The 19,386-nt window shown below is 40.4% G+C and overlaps 1 protein-coding gene, 2 non-coding genes and 1 pseudogene across 3 annotated transcripts; 3 read left to right on the top strand and 1 right to left on the bottom strand.

Annotated features, from left to right (window-relative positions):
- Window positions 1–436: 436 nt before the first annotated feature.
- On the top strand, window positions 437–508 carry Trnam-cau (transfer RNA methionine (anticodon CAU)). The gene has a single exon. It is a non-coding gene; the product is annotated as a tRNA-Met (tRNA).
- Window positions 509–2,307: 1,799 nt separating this feature from the next.
- Window positions 2,308–2,379, top strand: Trnah-gug (transfer RNA histidin (anticodon GUG)). Its single transcript has one exon. It is a non-coding gene; the product is annotated as a tRNA-His (tRNA).
- A 4,297-nt stretch (window positions 2,380–6,676) lies between these two features.
- Window positions 6,677–7,721, bottom strand: LOC145485737 (uncharacterized). Its single transcript, XM_081464356.1, has 2 exons — window positions 7,458–7,721; window positions 6,677–7,239 (listed from the first exon to the last, which is right to left on the bottom strand). The coding sequence occupies exons 1-2, from the start codon at window positions 7,700–7,702 to the stop codon at window positions 6,984–6,986; spliced, it is 501 nt and encodes a 166-aa protein (XP_081320482.1). The 5' UTR covers window positions 7,703–7,721; the 3' UTR covers window positions 6,677–6,983.
- A 7,039-nt stretch (window positions 7,722–14,760) lies between these two features.
- LOC145485526 (uncharacterized) lies at window positions 14,761–17,934 on the top strand (annotated as a pseudogene).
- The last annotated feature ends 1,452 nt before the right edge of the window (window positions 17,935–19,386 follow it).

Genomic DNA, 19,386 nt, shown 5'->3' with positions numbered 1-19,386 from the left:
GTGTTGGAGGAATTCGACCCCGATCAGTTCCTGAACCAACTGAAACCCCAAGATTCCATCTGCCCACGTTGCATGGTACCCCTGACATACGGAAGTGTGCGAACCCCAGACGGTGGTACCTGGGAGTATTACCGATGCCCCTCTTCCAGATTCTACACCAAGTGTTATGTGACCTGTGGCGTCAAAGAGGTGGGCACTTACCTGAGACGCGTCGAAGAACAGACCCACCCCTGCTACAGGAACATCGACCCGGCTCGTTTCCGATGTCTATGCAACAAGTCCCTGGTCTTAGCCACCTCCCACTCCCAGTCCAACCCAGACAGGCTCTATCTCAAGTGTCCCAAGCGTACCTGCAAGTTCTTTCAATGGATCGACGAATACCCGCGAGGAATCGCCGAAGCCATACTGATTAACGGACAGGACCCAGACTAAGAAAGGCAGGGTAGCGCAGTGGAAGCGCGTTGGGCTCATAACCCAGAGGTCCGAGGATCGAAACCTCGCCCCGCCCATTTTTTCCAAAAACACAGACACAGTTTTTTTTGTAAAAAAACACACTCCGATTTTTATTTCACAATAGTTACACGTTTGGTAATCTATCCTCAGCGTCGATCATGGCTCTCATTGTCACTTGATTACAATGGTTAAACGTACTGTAATAAAAGTCAATTGTGAGGACATACCGTCTCGCTGTCTTCTTCTGTCTCTTAGTCCACGTGGACTGAAAGGGCTCAAACCCGTAACACAGCATCAGTCTATGAAATGTAATCCTGTCCACAGGCGGCTTCACCTTAATGTCCCATACAATGTTCTTATATATAGTACGGATCGAGTTGAATAAAGTTCTCCCGAAACACTTGTCGATTCTACGGTACTGGTACATACTTCGGGTCCAGTTCTCCCTCTGCTCGTCCATGAAAAATAAAATCTGGTGAAGCATCACCTCGAGCTGACTGGAATCTTTGAGCTGTGTCAGCCATCGTCGACCCACCAACAAATCCCGGATGGGAAAGTTCATGTCCTCATAAAATCTGGTCCAGGGTGCCTGCATTTGATTAATGGCTTCCTCATACGTAGTATCAGGCTTTCTAGGTCTGAAATCGTTCTGCAAGTATATCTCCCTCAAGGCCATAATGATGCTCAATACAAGTTCAAAACTCAGAGTGAGGATCGGGGGCAGCGCGGATTCGCCTTATGAAGATCCGTCCAGCCAATCACAGATCGAGACCAAGTCACGTGTTACCTAGACCCAGGGGATAGGGGGTATCCCCCTACCACACCCCCTCACGGTAGGAGACTGGACACCATTATAACGTGTGTATAAAATAAGCGAGTCGGACCGTCAAAGGCACTGAGTTATTTCAACTTGTATGAGCGCCCATTACAGAAGACTGTGGATACTCTCGTTGCTGTGGCTTCTCAAAGTACCAAGTGAGTATGGAAATATTAGAGCGGTGTAAAGCAGAGTTGACTACCTGGGAAAAGCGGGTGAGAGAGTGGATGAAGGACGAAGAAGAGACCCCTTTGTACAGGGACTTAGAACGACTTTCAGATTTTATCAGGGTGGCCCTGGACCAACTAGATCTCCTGGGGCTGGAAGAGAGGTTGGGCGTACTTGACGAGGACGATACCAATGATTTGGTGATTCATGTAGACTGGGTACGCAACACTTACCGACAATTACTTCAATTTTAGACATGGAAGCCGAACCCCAGTGTTACGTATGCAAACAAACCAGACCATGCTGCCGCCTACCGCTCCTACAGTTGGGTAAACGTGGGACCCACGACAAATTCGTACGTACACTGTTGGGACCCCTGAGAGAAGCCTGGGGGTAGGGTGCGTCTGGGCTACCTGTTGCGGAGCCATCTACGGCATCTATCCCAATCAGGAAAACCAAAAATACGAAGCCATCTTTCTGGGAAGCCATTATGAAGAAGCCCTGTCACGTGTCAAGCATGTGAAATCGTTCTTGTAACATGGGCGCCAGTCATCAGGACTGTGCACACGTCCCACTCTGTAATAACAAGTGGAATGTCAAATAAAAAGTTGTTTTTTGCTCTATTTTTCAGACTCCATGTCTCGATTTCCTAAATACGAATGTCTGGTGTAAGGAAGGATTCACTCCCAATCACAGTATCCAAGACTACTTCCTGACACCCTGTTGCAACCAATTCTTTCACGGATCCTGTAAAGCCCTACACACCTGGTGGTTGAAACCCTCCGAAAGACACTGCCCTCATTGCAATACCGTGAATTTCGGACTTCCTCCCGATGACACTCCCAAAACCAAGTCCTAAAGAGGTAAGCGCTTCGGTGGTCTAATGGTTAAGACGTTGAGTTGTGGCCTCAAAGACCCAGGTTCGATTCCTGGTCGGGGCATTAAAAATTCTTTTTTTCTTTTTTAGAGACCCCTGGCCTGTAAAATCCGTTTGGACGCACCCCACCCCGACGAAGACGTTACGCTCCTCTTCCTAGCCCAACACTTACCCTACCCCTGGTACATGCGAAGAGACCTCACCAAAGTCTGGCCCTTCGGACGCGTGTTCGAATCCTCCTCAGGCCTTCACAGAGAATTTCTCACCCCACAAACCATGATGCTATCCCTCGTACATCTAGGAACCAATGACCTGCAAGCCCTAGAGACGATGAAAAAAATCACGCAACAAACCATGTACATTCTCTCTTTAAAGGATCTTTATTAGTTTTTGTTACAAGCATAAAATAAAAAAAATGTTTTTTCACTCTGATTCTGGTGACGTCATCGTTTCGATAAAGGCTTTGTACGCCAACTCTTCTCTGTTGTCCCAAGCGCTCTTCCACTCCTTCCATCCGGCCTCAAAACTCTTCGGCAACCTCTCCAAACGCACAGGATCCTTTTCCTCCAGAGACTCGTCCTCCAACATCTTCCTCGACATGACCTGTCTGAACTGGATCACCTCATCCGCCAGCTTCGTCATCTCTTTCTTCAGGAGGATATCCGTACTGTCCCTAACGGAGCTTTTCATAATCTTTCCAAGAAGACTATCCCGCACGGCATCCAACACTCTCTCTGCAAACTCCCCTCTCGGAATGTCCTTTGGCAACGTCCCCGCAGGAATACTAATCACCTCCACCTTCGTCTTGCTCTCCTCCTCTGAAGACATCTTGTCGCCGATCTCAAAACAACAATACTCACTCCACACTCACGCAAACCATTTTATTCCCATACGAACCTCGATTTCATGCACGTAACAACCTCGATCTCATGTTCTCCTTATTTGGACATGCACGTGACAACCTCGATCTCATGTTCTCCTTATTTGGACATGTTGCCCTTATTTGGGCATGGGCGCCATTTTTACCTACCTGGCGGCCATCTTGGATTTTACAATTTAAGAGAATGTATGGGAAAAAAGTGGTCACGTGGTACAATCCCTGGCTCCTGATTGGTTACGGCCCCAACAAGCGTATATTACTACTGGCCTACAATGCGAAACACCCTACCTGCACGAGCAAGCCACAGTTTGGATTCACTGTCCACGCCACCATCGTCACTTACTTTACAAAACGTCAGATGGCCATTGACTTCTTGTGTACATTGACTGATCGTTATACACTCCACATTTGCTAGATTTTCTGAACTGGGGCCACAATTACCACCAACCAAAGTCGAGTACTTACAAAACGCCATGGCAGGGCGCGTAAGCGTGCTTATCAAGAAACAAGCAGTTATTCGAAGCTGGACAGCTTTTGTCTCGTTTTGCGATTGACCAGAAAGCCTTTTATGGTAAAGTTCTATCAGAATTCGCTGGTGGGGAGAAGTCCCCAGGACTTGTCCCTGGGACAAGTCCCTTTCTGAGATTACATGATGAGCCGGGACTGGTTGCGAGGGCTTGTCCGCTCATGTGTAACCGTGAACATTTTGCAAATGGTGTAATACACTGGAGAACTTCAAGGAAAATTATGCCACATTAGAAGTTTCTATTCAGAGCCATGTGTCATATTAGGGAATAGGAAACATGACTCATCTGGTCATGAAAGATGGCCAGACAGGCAATTGTATGCGGTGCAAGAACTGACAGTTCACGGGTGAGAAATAAATATGTTGATATTAATTTCTTTGTGTCAAATTTTCGACAGTTGATTAGTTTCTTTTAACTGCTCGTGCTTTGTTACCATTACCTGGTTGCACCTGGTCACAGAGCAGGACTGACTGTTATTGTTAAAGTAGATTTTAAGTTTACATAAAATGGTCGAGTTCGAATATTTACCCCAAACATGATCAATGCAAATGCAATCTATTGTTTACTCAAGCTTCATGCTCATGTTTCAAATTTCCTTTTTCTTGAAGTCAGGTTTCGTCTGTGGATTTCCACAGAAATTAGAACTGCCGATATTGATTAAAGGATATGTGCGCTAGTTTTCACCTTCAGAAAAATTACTGGCGGAAGGAAAATAAACTTTTTACCAGAAATATATGCATGTGCTTTGTTTAATGTTGATCGAAGAATTTGCATAACATTACATGTACTCAAACCCAGCCTCTATTTTCATTTTACTGCAAATGTTTCCAAAAATTTAACGATGTTATTATCTACAGGGAATACAACCTTGTGTAATAACAATGTTGAGGCATCCAAATGACAAAAATGGTCTTTATTTGCCTATTTTCATTCTTGATGAAAGTCACTGCATAAGTTCCATGTTCGTTTCACTCATGACGAATACTCCAAAATGTACCTCACATTTATGTCTCTCCATGGGGTACTTTTTTCGGGCCGCAAAAGCGACTTTCACACAACAGAATATAAAGCAGGGGCTTTCAGAAAATTTTAGTTTCGACTTCAAATTCAATGTACCAGTGGGCTTTTCAAGGCATTGAAATTACCTAAAATTAGCCTTTTCGCTCAAGAGCTTCGATAATGGTATTTGGATCGGCCTAAAATATTATAATAAAAACAGCTTTTCCAAATCAAATTAGTGCTTTGGAAACATCAAGACATGAACTATGATATACCCAAAGTTCATTGATAGATGTCATCACGTTGATCTGTACGAGTGAAACGAAAATGCACAATTTTCGGCCATTTTCGGTAGCCGCTGGGAGTTAAAATGGCGATTTTCAAACTTTCCTCGATTTCGAAAAAACTAAAGCGCTTCAGGACCTTTGAATGGTATTTTCAAAAACAACTGACTATAGAGGTTATCTGAGCAAAATATGAAAAAATCCGAAATTTCATGACTGTCATCTCATTCTCGGTATTTAGGGGAATTGGCTCTTAAATTCTCATTTGCACTTTTACCTCATTTTCTGTTTTTGTCAGACTATGTTGCTGAACTGTATGAAACATTGACCACAACACCAAGGGAAGTGCTAAAAGGAATAAGGGAGGAACTTGCAGAAGAGGAACCACAGGCTCTACACACCATGCTGCTAGAAAAGGAGGACAAAGAAACAGCAGAAAACAAATACAAACAAAGAAAAGCAAAGGAAACAGTTTTATGCCCTCCAACCTGTTCTGGTATTTGAAAATTTGATTTTGCAAATAAGCATGCAATTAGGAAAACCTCCAGCATCCCCCCCTCTTCCCATCCGAAGCATGATCACCCGCACGTACTGTGTTATACACTTTCAGGTGGAATAATGCATTTGAAGTGAAATCTTTATTTTATGAGGGTGATGCTAAATAGCTAACAAGGGCCTAACAAACCCGTGGCCCTCCAAATTACAATATCATAATAAGACTATGCAACGGTATAAAAAATTATCTTGTTGAAAATAACTGTTCAAATAATCTAATTGAAAGGTCTTAGTGCTCAGCAGCAACTTGACCTTAATGTCTGAATGATGTGTTCACCAGGCACTTCACTGGCCAAATTTCAAAAAAAAACCACATCAACAGTAAGATGTTTTAAGTGAGTAATCTTAACTATATGTATTGCTGCAACTTCTCCATTTTACCATGTATGGATGCACTGAATCTCCATTACATGATGAGTTCCTTGGTGGGGTGTGCTTTCCTTTTAAACAGATGCAGAGCTTGAAGCTTTGACACAACAGACCACAGTTGCTGGCAGAAGGAGGACGCCTATGTGCAGAAAGTGTGGCAATCCAAGGAGAAGACATAAAAAGGGCCAATGCAGCAGTACCAGCGCAACATAGTGCATTATTTTACTCCCAATCAGTTATAAGAAGGTGTAATCAATAAATATCCCACCTTCCTACCAATTTACCTATCTGTACCTTACCTGCCTGCCTGCCTGCCTACCTACCTACCTACCTAAGTACCCACCAACCTATCTACCTTCCTACCCATCTTAATAAAAGTTAATTTTCTTATAAATTAATCCTCTTCCTCATATCTTTGATAGCCCTCAGTTTCAGTTGGAAATGTTTTTCAAATACTGTTGTATACACAACAGGGAAGTGGAACACGATTTGATGCCCCAACATATTCCCACACAAGTCAAACAAATTGCCTGTAGGCAACAGACTGGAGGAATTTGTGGAAATAGAAGCCAAGAATTGGAAGTGGGGACATGCAAATGGAATAAATCAACACAAACTGATATTATATGGTTAAAGTATTACCATTTATGCAGGTTTTAATATGTGAATGAATGTTTATTCATGTTTTTCATGCATGTTTACTTGATCAACAGCAGAACAAATTTCAAAACAATGCCAACTGTAGTATCTTCAAGGACAAAGTACATGTATATACAGTGGAATCCCAATTTCTCGAACCTATTAGGCCAGGGAAACAAAAATAATTGTGCGAGAAATCGGGGATTAAAGACCGAGGGATGTGAAACGATTTTTGGCTCAAGTTATCGGGAGTTTCAATCAAAGGTTTGAGAAATCAGGATTCCACTGTACTATATAAATTGTTACGATGATAGTGTAGGAAGTACTGGATTAACTAACAGCTTCAGTGTGAATTTTAGATAAGAAGGTTTGACGCTACAGATAATAAACTTTTAAAATTAGTTTGAGACAGAACTTACTTGTGCTCAGCAGGGTCGCCCTGAGCCAACATGGTCGTGTAGGACTTCTTATTCTTGGTTTTAATGCCTATGCCCGCAGTGTGTAGCACCCAGCAATTTAAACAAACATCAGAGAAGCTGTGATGCGAAGTGATGCAGTCGCCTTGCCTCTCTAACTCCTCCATCCTTTCAACACATCTGATCGCTTCCATGCAGCATCTACACTCTTCGTGCTTCACCACAAACTCTAGCGAACAATTTGAACATTTGCACCTAAAACAGAGGCAGGAAAAATTTAGAGTGATGGTTTGAAAAAGATCTGTTTATACCGCTTGAATAAATACAGCCATGTGCAGCCCAAGCGTTATGAGCAAATTAATTTCTGCATAAAATCACCAAGTAAGCACTTTCTTCTATAAAATTAAATGAAGAGTACATAAGTAAGATTTGCATCTATCAGTGACAAAAATATCACAAATAGTAATACAGACCAACTTTCCACCCCCTCTTCCCCAGAAAACCTGCTCCAAAGAATCTCTTCTTCCTCTTCTTCCCGGGCAACTTGCTCAACATAAGCGGCTGCTTCTTGTTCGTTTGCCATCGGCTCCAAGTTTTCATCGTATGGCAAAAAGTCATCAGTTGTTGAATGAAAGTTATCCTCGGAGGCTTCAGAAGACTGTTCCTCAGTACTTTCAAAGGAATGATCCGAAATTTTGTCTCTGGAGACACAAGCCATTTCACAAAAACACCATAAAACAGACAAAAGCAGCTAAAACAGCGACCAATTGCAAATGAATGTGAAGCCTTTGACATCATAACCAACGAGTCCGCTGGAAAATTGCATGCTCATCTGGAACAAGTTTTTGTAATGGCAGACGCTCTTTAGGCGACTTTTAGAGCCGAAAATTTTGAGGATAGAAGGTTTGATGTTCGTGTTTTTTGGCAAATATAGTTACTACTTAACATAAATAGATATTGTATGAGGAAACATGCGCAAAAGAAAAGTATTGATTTTCATCTCAGGGGCACTTCAAATTTTGGTAATCAAAGACCATGTACCCTGGAAGACGAGTAAACATAACTAACTATAAACTATATATGTTGTCGCTGGACAAATTAATCATTTATCTAACTGAGTTACAACTCCTTCACTGTTGCAACTTTCAGATAATTATGAAAACTATTGTGAAAATAATTGTTTTGGGTCTTCAGGAAATAGATGTTTGTTGTTCAGATATTTGTCCCATAATGTCTGGCTTAATTTACACTGCAGCTGTAGATCACAACAATCGCTATTAGGGAACTTACCAGGATAACAACACGTAGATGCCACTTTTTCATGCAGTCTTCATTTTCTTTTATCAACTTGTTGTACTCTTGTTTCAGTGCTGCTATAGCTTGAGGGGAAGCATCGTTGACTTGATCTGCCACAGTCTCTGTGGATTTTGTTGTGCCTACTGGAAGAAATGTGCGGATAGTCATCTAATAATAAGAAATCATCTGCCATGTTGAGAGCAGCGCAGAAGATTTCTGTTGTGTCTGTCAGTCGGGTTTGGAATGGGGATGGCTGAAGTTGAAGATATGATGATGATGATTCATTGTCATTCTGTAATGGCATCGATGACCGTCTTAATGGTGGGTTAGGAGATAGCAACTGGATTTGGGGATTAGGAAATTGCAAGGGCAGCTTGTTAAGAGGCAGAGTCGATTGTGCTGACAGCTGGTTAGGATGTACTGGAGTAGAGTGAACGGGAGACTGGTTTGGTGGTACAGAATGCACAGGTAGCTGGTTTGAGAGTAAAGTAGATGGTACGGACATCTGGTTAGTATGTCGAGTAGACTGAACAGGAAGCTGGTTTTGGAGAACTGATTGAATTGGCTGGTTTGGTGGTACAGAGTATACGGGCAGCTGGTTTGAGGGTGAAGTATATGGTACGGACAGCTGGTTAGGATGTGGAGTAGACTGAACAGGAGGCTGGTTTTGCAGAACTGATTGAATTGGCTTGTTTTGTGGTACAGAATGTACGGGCAGCTGGTTTGAGGGTTGAGCAGATTTTATGGGCAGCTCTCTCTGTTGTAGAACACTAAACTGAGGGCAACACTAAGGGGAACTGACTCTGTTGTGGAGTAGTATGTACTGATGGTAGCTGACTCAGATTTGGAGATGATCGTACTAAGGATAGCTGACTATTTTGCAAAGCTGTGGATTCCTGGCTCCTGGAAGGAAAATTCATCTGAAGTACTAGTAAGCTGTTTAGTATCTCTATGCCACCTAGGATAGCAGATCCTTCTTCAGCTTTCTTGGCTAAACCTTTTTTCGATTGTCTTTTACCATCTTTTGAAGTCAGCTCTTTTCTCTTTTGTGTTTTCTTTGGCGAGGGCTCCTCTTCTTGGTGTAGACTTTCTGTCATCAGAGCTGTTTGCTTGCGAGGCCGCTTTGATTTTGAGCCGCTGTTGGGTAATTGTTCCTTTACACTTAGAGCTGTCAAGACTTGTCAGGGAATTGAAATGTTGCTAAGTTGGTCGAGATTATCATTGGGGGCTTTTATATCATTCAACAATATCCGAATATTCTTGTCGACAAGGTCTGCATACTCTTCTAGTGCTTTTTTTTGGTCTGAAAAATGTAAAAAAGGAAAACTTCAATTACCTTTAGCTACCCGTGTATTCCTTTAATCGCAATTTAATTGGTGTATTTGAGAATCTATTTCATTTGCCACATAGATGCTGTGTACGTGCCAGCCTTCGGCTCAAGAAATAAAGTAAAGCGGAATTTACTGTTACAGTACTCTAGTCTCGTTTATTTTTGTGAAAAGGTTGTCATATTAGCATGATAGTGCGACCCTAAGTGACCTCAAACAAAGCTGTTGAACTTAATTAGCATAATTACAGAATTAAGCGTGAATACTGAAGAGCGCGCGTCTGCGAGAACACTTCTCAAAATGGGAAAAAATTGTAAAGCTGATTTGAAAACAATAAATGTAAAATGTTCTCAATAAGACTAGATAGAAAAAGTTGAACACCTGATGTAATTTTGTGTACAGATCACTTGGGTCCACTTGACAGTGAGAGCACATGAAATAAATGCGAAACTGGGGCAGTTGATATCAGTGAAAATATATTGCAGCCGGTTTTAGATTGCTTCAAATTTGATCTAACAAATATAGTGACTCAAAGCAAGCTACCTGAGTGCTAGATGACTTCTATATTTTACTGCAAACAAAATGCTTACCTTTGTCCCCAACTTTTAATATGGTGGCTATGAGCTGTTCCTTTTTTCCCTTCCATCACACCAATGTACATCCACCTCATTTCTTGCCTCAAATGTCGAGTCAATTCTTACTTAACATTTGCTCTGGCAAGACACTAATGCTTTTGTCCGAATCGAAATAGAGACAAGTGTACATTATGCTGCAGAGCGACCTTCTGAAGGACCTGAAGTGAGACTAAAGCCTAGCTGTGATCCTCCGTATGCGTGCACTATAAAGTCAACTATAAAATAAGCGCCAGAAGTTTTTTGTAATGGCAGCAATTTGATGCAACCAACAAAAGGAATGCAAGGTAAGTTGACACGTGCAAAGCAAACATTCTTTCATAGAAGGTGTTGATTGAGACCATGCTCATTCTTGCTTAACCAAGTTATCTAGACTTCTGTCCCGAGCTGAACTGATACAAAGAGTTTAATTATTCCAGTTTGAAATGTTGTCAGGATTTAAAGAGATCAAAAATACCCCTTATGGCTGTTGCTTCAGGTTGGAAAAGTACTGAGGATGCAAGTAATACTGAGCCTACACACTCTACATGAGCGGGAAATGATCTTACGAAAGGCACATGTAACGGTGGCACCTTACCGTCTTTGTTTCAAGATGTTTCTGTTCCTATTTTCAGAGAAAAGAGTATTAACAGCAGTGCAGGTGTCTTTGACGGTGACAGTCAATTAGATAGTGGTCATATTGCTGGGGTTTCATCCTCATATCACCACGAAGAAATATTTCAACAGATACAAGAGCCTTTGCGCAAAATGCCAAAGCTTGACGACACTGGAGGCTGTCGTGACGAGTTTAGATTGCGTGAACTGGAAACCTCCACAGGTCACGATCAATTTATGGAAACCTCCGACGAAGTCTTGGAAACTTTGTTTAGAAACGTTTCAACATGGGAGCAATGTTCCCCATCTATTATCTCATCGTAAATGATGTCAATGAAGAGGAGGCAAGCCACTGTGATTCATGCAGTGAATGTGGCCTGAGTGGAGAGTACAACAGAGAAGATGTCTATGTTGATGTGAAGGAAAACCTAGCTTTTGAACTGCATGAAACTGAAACTTTAAGAGAAGTGAGTTCAAATTCTCTGCCTCCGCACCAAGAAGCCCGCGAGTCCAGTGACGACGACAAAGCTCCCCTTTATCCTTTGGCAAAAATTACAATTGGAAGCACCATTGTTTTATTGGTTTTGTTCACTATTAAGTATAACTTTCATTATTATTGTTCATTCTGTTTAACTTATGTAAGTAAAAACAAGCACACTGAGACTGTTTGTCCAAATGGCGGCTGTCTCAAGGACTTGACCACGAAAGGAGCTTTATCATATTTTATTGAAATCCCTGTTATTCATCAGCTATGTACATTTTTCTCAAGGGAAATCTTTTACGAAGAAATTCAACATTGTTTTTCAAGGAGAAAAAGTTCAGATGATACGATAACTGATGTCTGTGATGGTGTTCTCTATAAAGAACTTTGCGATAAGGGGATTTTGAATTGTAAAGACAGTATTTCATTCATAATGAATACTGATGGTGTCTCTGCATTTAAATCATCCCAAGTATCCATTTGGCCAGTCTTTATAATTATACATGAGCTTCCTTACAGGAAGTGAATGGCCAAGGAAAACATGCTGTTGACTGGTGTATGGTTTGGAGAATGAAAACCAGTGATGTGTACATTTCTCAAACCTCAATCTAAAAGTCTTTGAGAACTGGAAAGGGGAGTTGAACTTGAGGCCCCAAGACATGATCAATTTGGCCATCTCTGAGGGGCACTCCCTGTAGGAGTGCCCCCGTCCACTGCATGTAAAGCATTTTACTGAGAAAAAGACAATGACATTTATTAACGCAAAATTTTTTTCATTTAAAAAACTCTTGTATGACCATTTGCAAATATTGATAAAGTCAGTGTGTGTGCACGTGACGTCATCAAATTCTCAAATTCAAAACTAAAGAGCCACTAAAGGTTTTATCCTCTTCAGGCAAAAGGAGGATAAACCATATATCCCAGAATGCATCACTTCTAACCATATTAACGGTCCGAGGTCATGCGATTCTGTCATTTCAAGATGGACGCGATCGAGGAGGATATGTGGTAAGTGGCAATGTTCCAGAAATCTAAGTTATTTTATTTGTATTGTGTCGATCCCGGATATGTTTCTGAACTCACGATACCTAACTTACCTTTTCTGAAGCTAAAATGTTTGTTTGGACATGTGAGTTTCCCTGAATCTCTGTCGGAACGGCGCATGGTTGTTTCCCCCGAGTGCAAATGAGTGCTTGATGAAGTAAAAGATGTTGTCTTACCTTGCGTTATAGAGGTTATATCCAGTGTTAAATTCCAGGTACCCGGTAAGAATTTCAAAATATAATAAAAAATTTACTGCCTGTTTAGGAAAATATTGTTGGTGAGTTCATGTGCAATTTTTTGACCGATTTGCAGATTCACCCAGATGAAGTTGAAGATGATGGCGAAGTGATCCTGATTTGGGATTTTAATAAAATTAATCTTTCTTTCTTTGCTTCACAGTGTTCAGTTAAAGCCAAGATTCCATCTTCTGATAACAAGATCTATTCTATGCCTTATTTAGACCTGAACAGAGTGAATTGCAACTGTGCCAAGTCTTCAAAGCAGGGAAAAGTTTTGTTGTCATGTGCTGCTACTTCAGCTACAACAGCTGCTTCCAGATTACAAAGGCTGTTGTTATTTGACTTATCTCATATAAACAAAGAAGACGGCTTAGAAGAAGAAGGAGAAGAAGCAGAAGAATTAGAACTACAGTATGTTGATGAAGAATTCGACCTTGTATCCAATCGTGTCAATGACAGTGAAACCGCTGAATTATTGGCTCCTGAAAACACTGTTTGTGATTGTGGAGAAACATTATTCACAGAAACATTTACTTTGAAAGGCAGCTCATTTCATGAACATTTTCAAAATGCCCTTAAAATTTGCAAACAAAAAATGATTAACAAGGAGCCAGTGCCAGTCAAGTTAAGTTTTGAACCAGTGAACAGAAGAGAGGAGAATGCCATACTTGTGCGTGCTTCTACTGAAGATTCGTGAAAACCAATTGGTTATGTTCCTGGCATAAAAGTTGCCAAAGCCACCCAGGCCATCAAGAACAAGGAAATTACAAACATGTCAATTAATTCCATCAAATATCAGTACATTTTTCCTATAGCTAGTTTCAAGTACTTTGCTACAGTGACAATAACCAAGATAGGATAATGGATGAAAAACAGGGATGACTATAAATATAATGAGGATATTTGACTTCCTATCATTCATGTGATGTTGGTTCTAGTTTTCTAGTTCTGGTTTTCACCAGCATAGTAGGTCCAACTTGCAATGTGCAGCAACAGAAAATATGCATACTCCCCCCACAGAAGGGATTGGAATTTCCTGGGGGGGGTAGGGGGTTCTCTAAGACCAACAATTTAAAGAAATGTATCAAGTTTAATCTGAATTTCCAGAGGAGTGGAGGGGTCTTGGAAAAAATCCCTTCTGTGGGGGAGGTATGAATATTTTCTGGAAGTACAAAATGCAAGTAAAAGTGGCTTTCACTTCTTTTAGGGGACCCACTTGGTTGCGTGAGCGAATAAATACATGTATGACATATGCAGAGATAAAGAACTGCTATTCCACAACCGAAACCCTAAACTTTTACCATCAGTCACGTGGGCTCCTAGCAGTAACCGCCATATATTTCTTGTATCTGAGAGATTAAGAATGTGTGAAATTTTCAGTGGTAATTTGTTCAGTTTATACTGCCTTCATTTTTCGTGTAGTGATGATCGAAAATTAGGGTTGATGAATGTTAGCTGATGAGCTGGTTGATGAGTTAAATAAAAGAACAGTACAGAAAATGTAAGTCATATACAGCATTCAATTTCACAATTTTATTTTTATCATTTCCTACGTGTATTTATCCAAAGTATAAATTCTGTCTTCTCTTTGAAAGGTATCTGTACTTTTACCCAAAAAATCCCGGACTTTGTCCACTTTAAATAGATATACTCTAATGCAATCAAATTTCCAGGGTAATTGTTACTTAACAGAGGCCATCCCAGGTAACCCAGACCAGACCCAATGCCATTTGGAATCTGGTATTAACAAATCTCCTGTCATCAAGTGGATGTACAATAGTTGTGGTTACACATACCAAGGTAAATAGCATTCCCAAGGTAAATAACACCAAGGTAAACTTACTGCAGGAATTATGTTACCGAGGTGTTTGTGGTCACATGAAATACTTTACCAAGGTCAATCTTACAAACTTGACTGGTTTTGGCGCAAAATGCGAAAATGGATAATTCAAGGGAGCTTGCAAGCATCGTCTCGCTACTGTTATGTATACTGTTTCAACAGTCCTCTAATGCCTTGCTTTATCAGCTTTTTATACAGTGAAGAATTAGAAGGCAAAGACTCTGTTTGCGCTTTATTAACGCCATAGCGCCCAGTATCAACTACCTAATAGCACAGCGAAATAATCAAGCATGTGCACACGCTCCCAGAAGTGTTTGGGTTCTTCCACATCCATACATGTGGTTTCAGCAGCTGCTGAACGATCATGCACTGGATCATTGGTGGAAAGAAAATTTCAGAGTTACTAGGGGAACTTTTGAGTACATATGCCAGCTTGTTGGACCAGCACTTCAACGACAAGATACCCATATGAGAAATGCCATCCCTGTCGAGAAAAGATTGGGAGCAAGTTTATGGAGATTGGCGACTGGTGAATGTTACCGCTCATGTAGATTGATGATTGGACTTTCCAAATCAGCTGTTGTTGAATGCTGTCATGAATTTGTTCAGCAGCTTTGTCTGTTGAAGGGCAATTACATTAAGTTTCCAACTACTAGGGCTGAAGTGCAAGCCAAAGTAAACGGATTCTCTGAATGGAGCAAGATTCCAAATATAACGGGGGCAGATGGTGGCACTCATGTTCCTATAAAAGCTCCCAAAACAAACCATGAGGACTATTTCAACCGTAAATATTTCTACAGTTATGTTTTGCAAGGTGTTGTCAATTCTACAGGACTATTTTTATCTGTTTCAACCGGGTATCCCGGGAGTTAACGTGATGGAAGGGTCCTCAGACTAAGTCAGCTGTTTGACACTGCAGAAAATGACTTGATTTTAACTGAACCAACAGTAGATGTTAATGGTACTATTATACGTCCACTCATTGTTGGCGACTGTATCACCCATAAATGTAATAAAAACCATAAATGTAATACCAACCATAAATGTGATAAAAATTAACCATAAATGTAATACTAACCATAAATGTAATAACTTTTAACCACAAATGTAATAAAACCACTAACCATAAATGTAATAAAATTTGCCCATAAATGTAACAAACTGAACAACCATAAATGTAATAAGGCTTAACCATAAATGTAATAAACTGGCTGTGACTTCCAAATCAAGGGGCTACAAACTTGCCATTCTCATTCTTCGTGAAATTGACTTGAAATTTTCAATAAGACCCCTAAAGGCCTGACTCCTTAAAGAAACAAAAATACTATTTCTTTGTGTGCAGTCCTAAACGAGGCCCATACGGCGTGAAATATCGCGGTTTTTCCCGAGACACCCTAACGAGACCAAACTTACTAAAGAAATTTAGACCCCAAAGTATAGGTCCAGTAAGGTTTTGCTATAAAGAGTGACATAGTGTGTGTGACACCTCTATAATACAGACAACGGACTCTTAATCTCGGCCCAGAGATCAAAGTAGACCTTATTCCGGACAAATCCGTCTGTCGTGTGATTTCCGGATGAAGTCCGTTTTGTTCCAGAATTCCAGAATGTATATATAAGAATTAATGAGGCACTCAAGAGTGGGCGTAAATTAAGAGAACCTCAATCTCTTTCAAATGGATGGAATATCATCAACCACCAGCACTTCAAACGCTCTGGTATATAGACTTTCTAATCATACTTGGGTACTTCCTTAATGTTCGCAGACCATAATTATAACTTCTTCGGTTTTGGTCTCTGGGTTAATTAAAATACTAACTTGATGCAAGAGGCCCGTGTCCTGAAGTAAGAAGTGCACAAAGAGAATGACAAGTTTGTAGCCCCTTGATTTGGAAGTCATAGCCAGTTTATTACATTTATGGTTAAGCCATATTACATTTATGGTTGTTCAGTTTGTTACATTTATGGGCAAATTTTATTACATTTATGGTTAGTGGTTTTATTACATTTGTGGTTAAAAGTTATTACATTTATGGTTAGTATTACATTTATGGTTATTTTTTATTACATTTATGGTTGGTATTACATTCATGGTTTTTATTACATTTATGGGTGATACAGGCGACTCTGCATATCTGTTAAAACCATGGCTGCTTTGTCCCTTTAAAGATAACGGAGCACTCAATCGAGAACAAAAGAAATTTAACGAGGAGTTGTCAAAAGCTATAATTGTTTCCAAGCACGCATATGGCTTAACAAAGGGAAGACAGAGTCCTACAAAAATGGTTAAACAAAGACAGTGACTGAATTCCAGACACTATAATTGCTTGCTGTATTCTTCATAACATTTGCATTATAAGAGGGGATCGCTATGAAATCGACAATGATGACGATGATGATGATGATGACGACAATGATGATAATGGAGTACCCTCGCGAGGAGCTCAAGGCATTAGAAGAGCACTGGTAGACTACTTAGCTAATCTTTAGACGAGGAACACACTTTAGTGGTAAAATACAATACCCCAAGAAATAGAAACATTTTAAAAGTGTTTTATATTTTTAATGCACTGAGTAGTACATATTTCATCCAAAAATATCAATGCTTTGATACTAATTTTATAAAAATATATCTCTAAAATCGAAACGAACTGTCGTTTTTTTACTATTAACTTGTAACTGGTCATGTTTGAAATGAATGTTCTCGTGTCGTATATATCATCATGTAAATATAAAGGATGGTTACATCATCAAGATATTAGTAACAAGTTCACAAATCCCATGTAGTGCAAGGACAATAACCAATTAAAATTTGTAGACAGCACTCATAGCGATGGGTTTATTTTTTAGTGGCAAAAATGTCTCCAATCTTCCCAAGAACGGAAACAAAGAGTTGCTGATGGTATTGTTCGGATTCCCCTTGAAACTTAAGCATTGCTTCCATAATTTTCTGGTCTTTTTCTTCCAATTTCGTGATCACTTCTTGTTGTGCTTTTAACAGAATTGTTTACATTTAACTGCAGACCACTAGTTTGGAACAAAGAGTTTATTGTCAGACTAAAAACTATGATACAAGAGCTGATGACAATATAACTCCAACACCTTAGGGTGGGAGGGAATTAGGGTAACAAAATTAGCTTGACTGCGATTACAAGAGACTATGACTGATTACATGTTACTTGTACAAAGATAATATAATGCTTATGACGTCATAACATTTAACAATGAACCATCCTCCTAAGATGACGATTGACACAATTGTTTACATTTAACCACAGACCACTAGTTTGGAACAAAGAGTTTATTGTCAGACTAAAAACTAAGATACAAGAGCTGATGACAATGTAACTCCAACACCAAACCCAAACAAGAAGTGGTATGTGGTTAAAGGTAAAATGATAAGAAAAATATATATTGAAATTGACTGAGATGTGAAAGAAAACAAAATAAAAATTTACGGGAACAAAATTACTGCGATGACAACTGATGAATTTTAGTAGCCATAGAATTTACTGACGATGTGTCTGAGCTGGAGACATCTCTAAATAAACTAAATATGCGTCGCTGCTCCAATCACCCTGAAACTTAATATGCTCGGCGGGAACATTGCAATCGAAAGCAAAAGTCGCACTGCCACGCTAAAAACTATGAGGCGAGTAATCTTGCAAGGCTAAGCCTAGCGCTGCAACAACCCGGGCTAGAAAACTGGAAAAATGAGAAAAAGTAAGAGGACACGTTGACTGAGTAGAACCTGACCTAACTGAAAAAAGTGGGTCTGATAGGCCAACCACATTAATACGAAGGTGGTGTGCAAGAGCCACAACGAGACAAAGGGGAGAACCCAGAATACTAGGAAGTGGAACGCATAAAGCCCGCTGGAAGAACTGAATGGTCTTAGTCGCACGAATATTGAGAAAAGCCCCGTACTGCGACACATGAAAGTCGGAGCGCAGCGGTACTTTAGGGGAAATAATGCGATCCGATTGAGCAACTAAATTAGACTTCGTAAAAAGGAAAAGAATGCTACCAAAAACAAAGCTTGGATAGCCGCCTGAAGTGGCTTGCTGGTGTCAAACAAAGAAACCATACACAAAAGTAGAATGGGAGTAATGGGTAGTTTGCCCGCTGTGGCCACCCCCAAAAAATGCTTACACTCACGTAACACTAGCTGAAAGGAATACAAAGTGTCCCACCCAGGAGGAAAACCTAACAAACAATGAAAATGCTTAATACTGGCAACATGGTTTTGGACGGTGCTGTAAGACCGACCTGTAACTCAGAGGAAAGCGCTTGAACGGGAAACGGGTGCAAACCGAGACTGTGACAGAACTCAGTAAAAACTCGAAGATGCAACTGCATATTTTTATGCATTGAATTAGCATGAGCTAACCTAATTAGCCTATGTGCAAAATCATCCCAAAATTGGAGACCTTGTGGACTACCTAAAAAAAAGAGAAAAGGAAAAAAAATGAGCGAATAGCGCCACTAAAACGCCTGAAACACTAACTGTGGAAAGTGAAAAAAAATAATCGATGCACAACCTAGAAAAGCTACGAGATTACGTGACTTGAAAAGTAAAACAATCAGGAGGCACAGTTCTAAATGTATACTGTCTGCTTAAACTAGCAGCAGAGGCATAAAAGATCTCGTGGTAAGACAAGTCTGCGTGCCAACAGCTTAATACATCAGCCAAAACATTATGAACACCTGGAATATGGCAAGCAGTCAGTTCACAATCATACACAGCAGCTGTAAACCATAGTTGGCGTAAACAACGTTGCATGAAAGGATCTTTCGATTTACCAGAGTTTACCACTGTCACAGTGGCTTCGTTGTCACAAGAAACAATAAATTTGCGCTGGTGAAGCTTGGTAGCCCAAAACTTGACCACGACCACAATGGTGTAAAGTTCCAAGGCAGTGATGTGCTGTGCACTGCGAACAATGTC

Source organism: Orbicella franksi, chromosome 4 (genome assembly GCF_964199315.1).
Source record: "Orbicella franksi chromosome 4, jaOrbFran1.1, whole genome shotgun sequence".
Taxonomy (NCBI): domain Eukaryota; kingdom Metazoa; phylum Cnidaria; class Anthozoa; order Scleractinia; family Merulinidae; genus Orbicella; species Orbicella franksi.
The sequence above is the reverse complement of the archived record's forward strand: the minus strand, read 5'-3'. Positions and strand labels throughout refer to the sequence as shown.